The 15,666-nt window shown below is 33.9% G+C and overlaps 1 protein-coding gene across 1 annotated transcript in view; it reads right to left on the bottom strand.

The window, feature by feature from the left end:
* LOC147079477 (uncharacterized) overlaps positions 1 to 15,666 on the bottom strand; it is a 63,890-nt gene that overhangs the window by 22,991 nt on the left and 25,233 nt on the right. The window contains exons 15-18 of the mRNA XM_085941383.1: positions 15,185 to 15,323; positions 13,134 to 13,254; positions 11,822 to 11,938; positions 10,127 to 10,204 (exon numbers count right to left, since the gene is read on the bottom strand). Coding sequence (XP_085797509.1) covers positions 10,160 to 10,204; positions 11,822 to 11,938; positions 13,134 to 13,254; positions 15,185 to 15,323 — 422 coding nt within the window. The 3' untranslated portion in view covers positions 10,127 to 10,159. The remainder of the gene's footprint in view (positions 1 to 10,126; positions 10,205 to 11,821; positions 11,939 to 13,133; positions 13,255 to 15,184; positions 15,324 to 15,666) is intronic.

The raw sequence follows: 15,666 nt of genomic DNA, 5'->3' as shown, positions 1-15,666 counted from the left end.
CACAATCACTGCTGAACTTTTAATTACCCTTTAATTATCACATTGAAATAACACGTTAATTATATAAATATACCTACCCTAAATAACTGGATAACTGCATTTATTTAATTCATTTTGGATATAATTGACGTTTTAAACTTTATAGAAAGGTACGTACTATATGTACAACTTAAACATATTCTGATAATACACCGGTGGCGAAGAGTGGAAGTATACTGTTAAGATCCGACATAAATAGTTAAGACTAAACTTTGCCAGTCAAACGTATTTGTATTCATTGAACTAAAACAACGTGTAGACAGTGTTGGTTAGTTTTTAAAATTTAATTAAACCCTACCTAATCCAAGCCATAGTAGGTTTTAGTAGAAAATATTAGTTTATCCATAAGACATATAAAATTAAACCATACATAATTTTAGATACTTACCTATTTTATAGATAGAAGAATATTTTTTTATCGATTATGGTTTAGTTTAGGCAGGGTGTAATGAATTAAACCTGATTGAAATGAACTAACAAGCACCATCTGTTCCTAATATGTATTCTGAATTCTACGAAAACAAATAGTAAATATGACTGAAAATGTGTGCAATATTTTTGTCGGATCTCCCATAGCATACTTAAACTATTATGGTTTCATTTAGGCAGGGTCTCATTGAAATTTAAAATCTAACCACCTCCATCTGCAAATTGTATTCTTAGTTAAATTTTTAAAACAGATAAGTTTCACTGACAAATTTTACTGTGCATTATTTACGTTGAATCTTAACAACCTACCTCCACTCTTCGCACTAGTGTCAACCCATATAGGCCTACCCTATTTATATTTAGAACAATTAGTTTAACAATATTCAGTGTGTACTATTTATGGTGGATGTTAATAGCTTACCTCCACACTTCGGTACTGACATCAACCATCATCAGTCTACCTAATTTATATTTAGAACAATTAGGTTAACAACATTTAGTGTGCACTATTTATAGCGGATTTTAACAGCATACCTCCACCCTTCGCTACTGGTGTCAAACCACTTCAGTCAACCCTATTTCTTCTTCTTATTCCACCCTGGCATGTCCTAACATTGGGGCATAGGGCAAGCACAAGTTCGCGCCACTTCCCTATTTAGAATAATCAGTTTAACAAAATTTAGTGTGCATTATTTATGGAGGATATTAGTAGCATTCCTACACCCATCGATACTAGTGTGCACTATTTATGATGGATTTTAACAGTCTACCTCCACCCTCCGCTACTGGCATCAAGCCACATCAGTCTACCCTATTTATATGAAGAAATATTATTTAACAAAATTTAATGTGCACTATTTACATATATTTAGTTTAACAAGTGTGCACTATTTATATTGGATTTTAACAGCCTACCTCCACTCTTCGCTAATGGTGTCAACCCATATCAGTATACCGAATTCATATTTAGAACAGTTATTAGTTTAAAAAAAATAATATGCCCTATTTATGGTGGATATTAACAGCCTACCTTCACCCTTCGCTACTGGTGTCAACCAACATCACTCTACCGTATTCATATTTAGAGCAATTATTGGCTTAACAAAATTTAATGTGCGCTATTTATAGTGGTTATTAACAGCCTACCTCCACTCTTCGCTACTGGTGTCAACCCATATAAGTCGACCCTATTTATATTTAAAACAATTAGTTTAACAGAATTTAGTGTGCACTGTTTATGGTGGATTTTGACAGGCTACCTCCACCCATCGCTACTGGTGTGCACTATTAATGGTGGATTTTAAAAGCCTTCATCCAACCTTCGCTACACTACAACTAACAATTAGTTGAGGAAAAATTAATGTGCGCTATTTATGGCGGATATAACCAGCCTACCTCCACCCTTCGCTAATGGTGTCAACCCATATTAGTCTACCGTATTCATATTTAGAATAGTTATTAGTTTAACAAAAATAATATTTCCTATTTATAGTGGAATTTGCCAGCCTACCTTAACCCATCGCTATTGGTGTGCACTATTTATGGTGGATTTTAACAGCCTTCATCCAACCTTCGCTACGCTACAACTAACACTTAGTTTAGGAAAAATAATGTGCGCTATTTATGGTGGATATAACCAGACTACCTCCACCCTTCGCTAATGGTGTCAACCCATATTAGTCTACCGTATTCATATTTAGAATAGTTATTAGTTTAACAAAAATTAATATGTCCTAATTATGGTGGAATTTGACAGCCTACCTTCACCCATCGCTATTGGTGTGCACTATTTATGGTGGATTTTAATAGCCTTTATCCAACCTTCGCTACACTACAAATAACAATTAGTTTAGGAAAAATTAATGTGCGCTATTTATGGCGGATATAACCAGCCTACCTCCACCCTCGGTAATGGTGTCAACCCATATCAGTCTACGGTATTCATATTTAGAATAGTCATTAGTTTAACAAAAATTAATATGTCCTATTTATGGTGGAATTTGCCAGCCTACCTTCACCCATCGCTATTGGTGTGCACTATTTATGTTGGATTTTAACAGCCTACATCCAACCTTCGCTACACTACAACTAACAATTAGTTTAGGAAAAATTAATGTGCGCTTTTTATAGCGGATAATAACAGCCTACCTCCACCCTTCGCTAATGGTGTCAATCCATATCAGTCTACGGTATTAATATTTAGAATAGTTATTAGTTTAACAAAAATTAATATGTCCTAATTATGGTGGAATTTGACAGCCTACCTTCACCCATCGCTATTGGTGTGCACTATTTATGGTGGATTTTAACAGCCTACATCCAACCTTTGCTACACTACAACTAACAATTAGTTTAGGAAAAATTAATGTGCGCTATTTATGGCGGATATTAAAAGCCTACCTCCACCCTTCGCTAATGGTTTCAACCCATATTAGTCTACTGTATTCATATTTAGAATAGTTATTAGTTTAACAAAAATTAATGTCCTCTTTATGATTGATTTTGACAGCCTACCTTCACCCATCTCTATTGGTGTGCACTATTTATGATGGATTTTAACAGCCTACATCTAACCTTCGCTACACTACAACTATAAAATAGTTTAGGAAAAATTAATGTGCGCTATTTATGGTGGATATTAACGGCCTACTTCAACCCTTCGCTAATGGTGTCAACCCATATTAGTCTACCGTATTCATATTTAGAATAGTTATTAGTTTAACAAAAATTAATATGTCCTAATTATGGTGGAATTTGACAGCCTACCTTCACCCATCGCTATTGGTGTGCACTATTTATGGTGGATTTTAATAGCCTTTATCCAACCTTCGCTACACTACAAATAACAATTAGTTTAGGAAAAATTAATGTGCGCTATTTATGGCGGATATAACCAGCCTACCTCCACCCTCGGTAATGGTGTCAACCCATATCAGTCTACGGTATTCATATTTAGAATAGTCATTCGTTTAACAAAAATTAATATGTCCTATTTATGGTGGAATTTGCCAGCCTACCTTCACCCATCGCTATTGGTGTGCACTATTTATGGTGGATTTTAACAGCCTACATCCAACCTTCGCTACACTACAACTAACAATTAGTTTAGGAAAAATTAATGTGCGCTTTTTATAGCGGATAATAACAGCCTACCTCCACCCTTCGCTAATGGTGTCAACCCATATCAGTCTACGGTATTAATATTTAGAATAGTTATTAGTTTAACAAAAATTAATATGTCCTAATTATGGTGGAATTTGACAGCCTACCTTCACCCATCGCTATTGGTGTGCACTATTTATGGTGGATTTTAATAGCCTTTATCCAACCTTCGCTACACTACAAATAACAATTAGTTTAGGAAAAATTAATGTGCGCTATTTATGGCGGATATAACCAGCCTACCTCCACCCTCGGTAATGGTGTCAACCCATATTAGTCTACGGTATTCATATTTAGAATAGTTATTAGTTTAACAAAAATTAATATGTCCTAATTATGGTGGAATTTGACAGCCTACCTTCACCCATCGCTATTGGTGTGCACTATTTATGGTGGATTTTAACAGCCTACATCCAACCTTTGCTACACTACAACAAACAATTAGTTAAGGAAAAATTAATGTGCGCTATTTATGGCGGATATTAAAAGCCTACCTCTACCCTTCGCTTATGGTGTCAACCCATATTAGTCTACCGTATTCATATTTAGAATAGTTATTAGTTTAACAAAAATTAATGTCCTTCTTTTGATTGATTTTGACAGCCTACCTTCACCCATCGCTATTGGTGTGCACTATTTATGATGGATTTTAACAGCCTACATCTAACCTTCGCTACACTACAACTATAAAATAGTTTAGGAAAAATTAATGTGCGCTATTTTTGACGAATATTAACAGCCTACCTCCACCTTTCGCTAATGGTGTCAACCTATATCAGTCTACGGTATTCATATTTAGAACGGTTATTTGCTTAACAAAATTTAGTGTGCACTATTTATGGTAGATTTTAACAGCCTACCTCCACCTTTCGCTAATGGTGTCAACCCATATTTGTCTACCGTATTCATATTTAGAATAGTTATTAGTTTAACGAAAATTAATATGTCCTATTTATGGTGGAATTTGACAGCCTACCTTCACCCATCGCTATTGGTGTGCACTATTTATGGTGGATTTTAACAGCCTACATCCAACCTTCGCTACACTACAACTAACAATTAGTTTAGGAAAAATTAATGTGCGCTATTTATGGCGGATATTAACAGCCTACCTCTACCCTTCGCTAATGGTGTCAACCCATATTAGTCTACCGTATTCATATTTAGAATAGTTATTAGTTTTACAAAAATTAATGTCCTATTTATGGTGGAATTTGACAGCCTACCTTCACCCATCGCTATTGGTGTGCACTATTTATGGTGGATTTTAACAGCCTACCTTCAACCTTCGCTACACTACAACTAACAATAAGTTTAGGAAAAATTAATGTGCGCTATTTATGGCGGATATAAGCAGCCTACCTCCAACCTTCGCTAATGGTGTCAACTCATAGCAGTCTACCGTATTCATATTTAGAACAATTGGTTTAACAAAACTTTATGTGCGCTATTTATGGTGGATATTAACAGCCTACTTCCACTCCTCGCTACTGGTGTCAACACATATCAGTCGACTCTATTTATATTTAGAACAATGAGTTTAACAGAATTTAGTGTGCACTGTTTGTGGTGGATTTGACAGCCTACCTCCACCCATCGCTACTGGTGTGCACTATTTATGGTGGATTATAACAGCCTTCCTCCAACCTTCGCTACACTTCAACTAACAATTTGTTTAAGAAAAAATAATATGCGCTATTTATGGCGGATATTAACATCCTACCTCCACCCTTCGCTACTGTCCACCCATACCAATCTACCCTATTCACTTTGAAAATAATTTGTTTAACAGAATTTAGTGTGCACTATTTATGGTGGATCAAAATTTGCGCATATTGTTTCATGAGATACACACCTACAAATTAACACATTGGCATTTATTGCAATATCAACTAAAGATACGAGATAAGAACTAGTCAAGCATGTATTTTTTTCAAATCGCCTTCCACTACTTACAATTAGGTAGGTACCATCAATTTCTGATTAGCAAAGTTCATATTATTGTTACTGCATTCTTTCGGTCGTCGCAATAAAAGTGTCTAGTTACCAATTTATTTTGTTGTTGTCTACCTACTACACACACATTCCATTCTGGATCATCTTTAGTTTGGTTTTGTGAGAATATAAATAGAGCCACGAAATGTCAACCTTCATACCAGATACATAATAAATATATTCATTTCTGGATCATCTTTAGTTTGGTTTTGTGAGAATATAAATAAAGCCACAAAATGCCAACCTTCTTACCAAATACATAATATATATTAACTTCTGGACCAACATTAGTTCAGCTTTGAGGATATAAATAGAGCAACAAAATGGCAATCTTTGTTAGAAAAATGGCCGTTTCTAGAACAATTTGAGCATATTTTTATGGCGAGTACATCGACTGGAATTAGTGGCAAACTGGCAACCTAGGAAACTATTGAAGCGATGTTGTCAATTCGCGCAGACGTATTCTATTTCAACGAAGATAAATGGCTATAAAGGTGGATCAACACCTCCTCTAACTTCTTACACGATCAACAAACAACGGGAAGAGTTGATTATATATATATATATATATATATATATATGATTTTGTGTAACTTTTAAAAAGATAGAAAAAGCATAAAATCTATGAAATTATGGTGTTTTAGCAGTCCAGGCTGTTTTGTGCAAAACCGTTTTTTTAGAATGTTCATTCTGGAATGCAGCCAACTCTTATTTTTGTAAGAAAAATCTTAATTTTTGCAACTATTTTCTTTAAAAAACCTTCCAAGTTACTCAAGTATTATGGGAATTTCAAAGTTCTGAAAATATTTCGAAAAACTTGTAAATTATAAATTAATGGTTAGCTGCCTGGCACTAATTTTTACATTATATATTTTATATATATAAAATGAAAAACATATAATGTAATTGAGAAAATAATGTTTATTAATTGAATGTAGAAAAACACACCTTACACAGTTAGGATTTTAATAATTAGGTACATAATATTATCATATGGTTGCTTTACACAGATCGAAAATGGAATATTTTTAAAACGCATTTATATGACATTTTTGTATGACAGCAGCTTGGTTACTTTATGCAGATCGAAAAAGTCATATTCTGCGATTTGTAAAATCTTTAAAACGCATTTATATGAGATGTTTGTATGACAGCAGCTTGGCTGAGGCCGATTTGTGCAGAACGTAAAACAAAGTGTGAGATTATAGAAATCACAATAACACATTTGCTCTGTGTATAACTACACTCAATTTAACGACTTATAATGATTACGGGCGAACCTAAGTGATTATTTGTAATTAGACGGGAGAAATAATTTTATTGAAGACACAACTGTTCACGCCAAAGACTAAGACTAGATAAACAATAAAGATCCCATAGAATTTAAAAATAACTCTGTTATTTATAAAGAATAAAGTGTTCACCTACTTTATTGCATTAATTTATTATATAAGTTAGAATTAAGTAACTGTATTCATTGTCAGATGTGTCAGTGTATTTGAAGCACCTAGTTTCGGTTTTTGAAAAATTTTGAATTCGATATGTATTCAGATGGATATTTTTTTTACCTATATGATGGCCAAAGATTGGACTTCCAAAAACCCCAAAAACCGTCAATACATATGATCAAGAATTAAGAGTAAATTTCAAAACCCACTAAAATGGTTGGGTTTGCTTTTCAGATACCCCTAAAATGGATATGCCAAAATACTCTTTATAACGTACGAATTAAATAATAAATACATAAATTTCACAGATTTATGATTTACTTATGAGTTTTCCAAAACTAACTAAAATCGTTTTAGGGGGATTTGAAACTAGGCACTTCATTTACCATTGGTGGGTGAGTGCGCATCATATTGCCTGAAGATGCTGAAAATCGAAACCAAATGGAATAGTACAAAACTTAATTCCATTAGAATTTAAATATTTTAACAGTTAAAACGCAATGACAAACTAGAACTACACATCGTATTGCTTCTGTGTACTCCTGTGTCTAGTTGGATTCAACGTTGAAAATAAATTTACGATTACAGTCAAACTCGGTTATTACAATCATGAATATAGCGAGATCTCTGATGTGACGAGGAAACATTCGTTGACATTTTAGTTTATGATTTTCTCCATACATTTATTCACTTTCACAAGACCGTCAAAAATTTCTTAAAACTGTCAATGTGTCGATCGTTTAAAAACATTTCAACCCTAAGCAATAAAATCCGACCGGACAGGATGCCGCCGGGATAGGATTACGTTTATGACACCCGTTAAGTTTCTAAGTACTTACCTAAATGGTGTTTTCGCCGACAATATTGAAAAAGTATCCACGCATATGGTTGAAATGCATGTAAAAAATCCAAGGTTTGTGAAGTCAGTAGGTACCTACCAGCGTTCATTACAATAAACAACTTCTTTTGTAGTTTATGAATGCCATGCTTGTTTCAGGAAAAAATTCTAATTGTGTATTTTTGTTTGAATCGCGACTTTGTGTTATGTGACCGCTCATTTAAAAATACCTATTCTCTGATATAACGACTAACGCTTATAATGAGCAAATTCAGTCGGTCCCATCTTCCTCGTAATAATCAAGTTCAACTGTATTTACAAATATTTTATGATAAATTAATACAAAATGTACATTGCCTTTCCCTTTTTATAGCGCCTGTACACCTACTTGTACACATGCTTGCACCTGCATGGATTTACTGGTACCAATAGTGTGCATTTTAAACTATCGCAATAATAACTGTTTACACATAAAAATGCTGACTGTCTCGCCAATCTATTCAAGCGTAAGCGAGACGCGATGTTGTCTCGTCACTATCATTCTACTGCGCATGCGCATATCTCACAAGTTCCAACTTTCGCGTGAAAATTCAGAAACTTCTGAACTTTTTTGATTCATGTATGCAATCTTGCAACTTGCATGATAACATGTGCATTTTCTTGTTATGGCCACAATAATAATATGTACTGTCAGCAGTAAATCCATGCATATGTAAATGGCTAATTGGCAGATTTTGGAAAGGAAACTAAAAAAATTAAACTCTCAACTTTGTTTCTGGATAATTTTTTTTTTTTTTGTGAAAAAATTGGTTAAACTGGAAAAAAATTACAAGATAATATATATTTTTAAGTGCATGTAGTATAAATTTCTTAAATGTTTTTAAATATGGGAAGTTTCCTCCCGTAGCAAACTCCCATTAACCAAAGACGTGAAAAAGTAAATCATACCTTGATTTAGGTTGTCAACTATGAAACCACCTACAACGTTACTTTGGGGTATTAATTACTGTACATACTAAAGCACTATTAAAAACACAAATATGTAACTAAAGCAAATTATTGAGCCATAAAAGTACACTACTTGCCACAAAGCCCATTTTTGTGTTTATTATTGGTTAATTTTTAAACAAACTCTTTTGATTGAGCATTTTGGAATAAAATAAATGGTAAACAGTATCGCTGCATCACATTATTTATAGAGATTACGGATTTTGAAACAAACGACTCGTATAACAGACACCTCCTAATGATGTTCTGAAAAGACTGAAATATGTTACAGTGCGAAAAATATATGAATTATTATCCAAATGCAATGAATGGTTACCTAGGTACCACAAGGGATACAATCAATTCTAAAATGACAACATGAAAACAGCATTATAAATTTTTTTTTAAATCTCTTTTGTGCATCATGAAGAAAAAACAAATAATAAATAAAAAATGAATGATCTTAATTGCCATTGTCTCAATTATAAAATTGCTTAAATAAAAAAGGACGGTACCATAGTTACCACAAAACTATATATATCATAAATAGAAAAGCTGTAAAGAGCCGGCCCGGCGAAAGTAATAATTTATTAGCAAACATATCTGTAAAAAAAATCAATTGTCTAATCTGATTCGGATGTTAAAACGTCATAAGTGCATGCGCAAAAAATCATATCTATTTACATACTGTTTCTACCATTATTTATCAGGAATATTAGTATCACACATGCCTCAGATAAAAAATAAGACATGTCTTTCTGGGCAGTGATTATCATACATATATATACAAATTTTCTTTAGGATAGGTTTAAATTTAATATAATATCCATGTAGCTTTTGCTATAAACTTAAACCTAGCTACATATTTACAGTAATAAATATAAGTAACAAAATACACTTTCTCTTCATCAATTCGAAAAAGACAGTTCGCACCGTGAGTGTGTAACCAAGACATGTGCAAATTTTTCAATTTCGAGATAAAATGCGAAACAACCACAAAAGACATGAACTTGATAATGTACAAGTGAAATAACTGAAAGAATATGACAATATAATGTAGATATAAACCAATTATTATGGTTTTATTTTAGAAACTCTATTTGTCTTGACAAAATGAAGACTTCAAACCCTAATATCTCCAAAATATGTCTTTTGCACATGTCTTGGTTTTACACTCACGGTGTGAGTTGTTTAACACATTAATATTTTCGAATTTTTTAATACTTACATTTACAGAATTTACAGCAGTATATTATTGTGTTCAGACATTTTCATTAGTGATGATTGTTGATGGTTCGACAGGTTGCTGAAAAAACATAAAATTATATTAATCAAAATGTGTCAATAAAAATATTTTCAATTTTATTATATGAAGAGGAAACTTGACTGCACACAAAAAATCGTAGGGTTTTGGTGGTACAAATAATATTCCAATATGCTAAGAACCCTACAATTACAAAATTAATCCGCAAGACTCCGTCCATATTCATCAGCGATGCTTAGCACGTAGAGTAGTATGTCAATATTATATGTATATCTAATATTATTCGGCTATTCAGTGTAGGTACGACCACTGCTCTATAATGTACATTGAAAGATGGCAGTTATTAGCAGTAAAGTTGGTGGCCAGTTCAACATTTCATTATTATACACATTATGACATATTATGCAATCTGTAGCAGTAGTTCATCTTCTTCATCATCTTTTGATTCAAATCTTTGAAGTTATACTTCTTTTGGAACGTAGTAAAATTGAGAAACCGTTACAGAAGTGGAAATGACGTCGGCCGCGTAATCAAGATATACCAACTTTGCGAATTAATATGCTGTCCTGTTATGGCGGCCACCTACTCCCATAGATAAAAGACGTCTAATACGCCCCGCCCCGCCAATAATCATGTATTTTCACATGAAAAAAAACGCATCCACGAGTGGATCCGAATCGCCGACCATTAGCTTGGCAGCCGAACGCGCTGTCTTCCGAATCCGTATCGCAGTCGGGGCTCCAAATTTTGATTTGGTAATAATACCTAATGTATCATAATTGTATTATGTACTTTCTTACCTAATAAATGTTGAATATTTTTTTTTTGTTATTTTTGTTATGCCAAAGAAGTATAACTTCTAACGCGCATACAAAAGTACACACAATACTCAATCAATTTAATCATGTGAAATACAAAAAACTATCAATAGGTATGGTTTGTTGTACACCCGATTCTCTTTTTGCAGCTAAAAAGAATAAAAATAGGTATGTATGTACATATTTATTGAAAAATTGCATTGCACTGTTGTCATACATATATATGTACATACATGGCGCTACTAGTCAATCACTTTGGGTTCATTACGAGAGGATATGCCGCGTGCTTCGGTGTCAGCGTCATTAAGCCAAGGAAAAACAGCAGTAAAAGGGCACGTTTATTGTCAGGGAGCGACACTGAATGAATATATTTATTTCTCTATGCTAAATGTAATTTAAATCGAAAACTATGTATTTTTTATGTATACATATTGTTATGTATAAATAATAAATACATTCGATTTATTTTTGAGTTCAAGATTTTCGTATTTTGAGTTGATTTTAAGTAATGGAACCTATCTACCATTTTTGTATGGGCACCTTATCTTTTTTTACATGGTTTTGTTTTGCACGGTATGCACGAAACGTATCACCCGTGCAAAAAGAGGATCGGGTGTATTTCACTACCTATCCATGTACAATAATTGACTTAGTTTAGAATATAGAGCGATTTTTCCAAAATTGATCTTTTTGGCATGGTAAGGGGACTTGCCCATTACATATTAATAGTCTTTTTCAACTTCACATCATATAATTAAACTCCATCTTTAAGAGAAGAATTTTCTTTTTATGGTTCCATAATAAATATATATAAGAATATAAAATTAAAACTGTATTATACCTGAAGCTCAGTAGGTAGTTTTACAGCCATCTGAGCGGCTAAGAGATTGGCTTGGATTTGGCTTGCCCCGGGACCTCTTCTTTTGGTAGGTATATGTGGTTTGATATCTGGATTAGGCTGGAATTATCAAAGAATGTATGTAATACATTAGTTATCCAAATCTTGAAAACAAACAAGACAGCTACCCACCCTTTTATATAGTTTTTATTTTACAGCTACCATGAAAAAAATTACTACGCAAGGGTTAGTTGTTGAAAATAGAACCAAGGTTTAAATTTAAAACATAAGGGATAATTTTTTAAAAAATGCATTTTATTGTGTTTTTAAATACACAACCTCTTATTACACATGCCTGTATTTCAAAAAAATTAAATTGCTTCATTTTCGAGATATTGAATATTATATACCACGGGTACTTTCACTGTTCATTCATTATATCTTTGGTACTCAAAGGTCTTAAGAAAACAATTTTTCCATTATCAAGTCACTGCACAATATTGATTATCATAGAAAAGTATGTTGGTATGTTACTACATATCTAAAAAATATGTATGGGTGGGTAACATGTCATTCGAAAGCACCGCTGTTTTTAAAAAAACAAGAAGAACCTCGAACTCGTCAGCAGCCTGTAGAGTGGAAATGCGGCGTTCTTCACACTGAAGAATCTATTCAGATCCAAGTTACTATACAAAAAGACAAAATTCCGGACAATACGTGACCGTCAAACCAATCCTGAAACCCGGAGCCTAGAGGAGGAACGAGAGAAGGTCATCCAAATATTCAAAAATAAAATTCTCCGAATACCAGTTAAAGAAAACCAAAGGTGGTATGGTACATTCATACGTATTCTAAACTCTGCAAACAATTTAAACTCAGTAAATATAGGTAATGTCTTGGGGGTGCGAACACTCAGATGGGCCGGCCACATTGTTAGATGCGATGGATCTAGACATTATGAAGGAATCCCAGCGCCTGGGCCACCCCAGAGAAGATGGACGAATAATGTCGAGAGCGATGCAGAGGTTGAGTGTAACCCACTGTAAAGTAATTTTGGGATAGAGATGTCCAGAGGACGGTTGTAAAGTCGGCCATGGATCTGAACGATCTGTAGCACTAGAACTAAAGAGATATTTTTCTGTGATGGGTGCAGGATTGAATCCCGCTTTGACTAAAACCACATGGTGAATTAGAAGAATTATTGTTACCAATAATAAATGATATCAAACTATCTGGCAGGTACTGGGAGGCGCTGAGTCCACCGTGTAGGATATAATTTTTAACAAAAAACAATCGCATTGAAAATATTACTAACCTGAAGATGTTTCTCCACTCGCCGTATGTGTGAAGAGCATTCGATTCCATGCACACTTCGTTTGTGTTGAGTCAAATGATATCCTTGCAAGAAGCCTTCTCCACAGACCTCGCAGTTGAACCTGAATGAGAAATAATATAACATAGACACAACATGATTGCAATACCATCATTAAATTTAATACTAGGTGAAATACCGATCCAAAGTCGTGGAGTGTCTTGCCTGTTTGTTCGGTTATAAGTTATAACTCAAAAACTACTAGACTGCGGCAAGTTTAACGTGAAGCGTGGCCGTTTCGAGAACTACAATACTGACAATCCTTTCATAATATATCGCGGTGTCCCTTTTATGGACCCTAAACGCATAAAGAATGTGTCCCACACACAAAATGCAATAAAATGCCACACGCAGTCATAACTTCGATAACAAACATGGGCAATGCAAAATCACTCACTACTTTACTAAGACGCCATTGTAGCTAATCGGAGCTCTGCGTAGATGAAGTTTTTACACTGCCCGATAACTATATTTTTTCAACTCATGAATGATTCCATGCAGTCCTACTTGGATGAAACGTACGAAACGGTACGAAATGCGCAAACGCACAAGATCATGCATCGTTTCAAAACAATATACGCCCAACAGTGAACTACAGTTCACGAGTTTGAATATCAATAATTATGAAATTAAACATCATATTTTTGACATGTGTACAGAGATGGCAGTAGCTGGACAAATCGCCCGATGTTTTAATAAAATTGGTAGTATTCAATACAAAATATTTCCTGGATTATCGAAAATTCAATTCAATTATAGAAAATATTGGGGAGATCCGTGACGTCAGTTAGTAATTAAAGTAATAAATACTTTAATTTATATTTCAAAAATCGGTTGCCTACCGTGACTCAATTTGGAGAGCACTAATGAGCAGGTATTAACAAAAAACCCAATAGTTAAAATTCTGTCGCAATTAAGCATGGCAGTCATAGCATAGTGGTAATGCACAGGGCGCGATACCCAAGAGACGCAGGTTCGATTCCTGCCGGGTGTCTTACTTTTATCGAAAAAGATTTTTTCTATTGGCTATATTTTTTTATGAGTGTTTTCAGAATTATGTATGTTCATTTCATTATGATCGATATTTTTGCTCTCTCGTGATCTGACATCTCAGCAGTAGCGGTGGCGGTTGTGTGTACTAGGTTGAAAAGTGGCTGACACACCGTAAAATAGTATGAACTCTGGGGCATAGTAGTAGTGACTTTTTGAACTGCGCACAAGTGACATTCATGCTGGGTACTTCTGAATATGTTGATTGCGACAGTAAACGTTTTTTTCAACCAAAAATATTGTATGGAGGCTGTGTGTTTTGTGAATGCCAGGAAAATGACATTGACAAATTAAGACTTGTTGCTGTTGAGACGAATTTGTATGTGCAGCTTAGAGTACGTTGTTGGTACCAATTTACTTTACTTGGTAGGTATGGAAACAGTTTCACCGCATTTTATAATATTCATGTTGCTCAACTATGAGAGATTGATTGAGAAGAACAGTAGTAAGTACCAACAAGCCCAACATATCTCAATGTCAATTCATACCATCAGTCAAAGCTTTTAGTGAACTCAATTATTATGTTGCAGTTTTCAAATATAATAATGGCATCAAATTCCAAAAACCGATTATGTCCACAGTTCAATATTCATTGTAAATGACATTTTCTTTCAAGGGAACATGGTTGGTTTTAATGTTAGTTTCTTTTTTCAAATGGAACAATATGCACAGTTTTATTGGCCGATGATCCCTTATTAATAATAAAATATACACAACGTTAAATAATTGAACATGACAGAATTGGTTAATATATTTTTTTAATAGCAGTTTCAGTAAGTCGTTAATGAAATATTTTTTTGGTGTACTTTTGAAGGATTTTAGAAGTTACATAACATTACATATTGTGGGAAATTGTAGAAAATTTACATATAATTTTTTGTTAGATTTTGACCACATAATATAGGCTTTTGAAGAAAATATCACCACGTGTCTTTTTGGGTTACCTTTCTCCTGTGTGCCGCCGAACATGTGACTTTAAGTCATTTCCTTGAGCAAAAGTCTTGCCACAAAACGAACAGACATATGGCTTCTCGCCTGTGTGTACTCGTAGATGGACTTTAAGATTATACTGCCGTTGGAATCCTGGAAGTTAAAGAAAAAAATACATACAATCAACGAACCGCAGAAAAACACTTGACTTGCATGGAAATTTCAACAATAACAAAATAGAAACCACTGTTTTACACTTTACCGTAGTACGGTAAATACTCATTATGTATTCGAAGCATCAAGGACAAGCGATAATACATATATATATACCTACTTTGGCTATTTTGTCTTTTACATACCTATACAAATATGTCACAAAGATTATGTAACTGATGACTAACTTTATGTATATGCAGAGAATCGTAGTGGAAGTAAAGATGGGATAGTTTAGTGATGACAAGAAATCCATGCATAGCTGCCATACATTGATGATGAT

Source organism: Rhyacophila brunnea, unplaced genomic scaffold (genome assembly GCF_057557595.1).
Source record: "Rhyacophila brunnea isolate RB1 unplaced genomic scaffold, BYU_Rbru_1.0 scaffold_1, whole genome shotgun sequence".
Lineage (NCBI taxonomy): Eukaryota > Metazoa > Arthropoda > Insecta > Trichoptera > Rhyacophilidae > Rhyacophila > Rhyacophila brunnea.
Note: the sequence above shows the minus strand (reverse complement) of the source record. Positions and strands in the feature narration are given on the sequence as shown.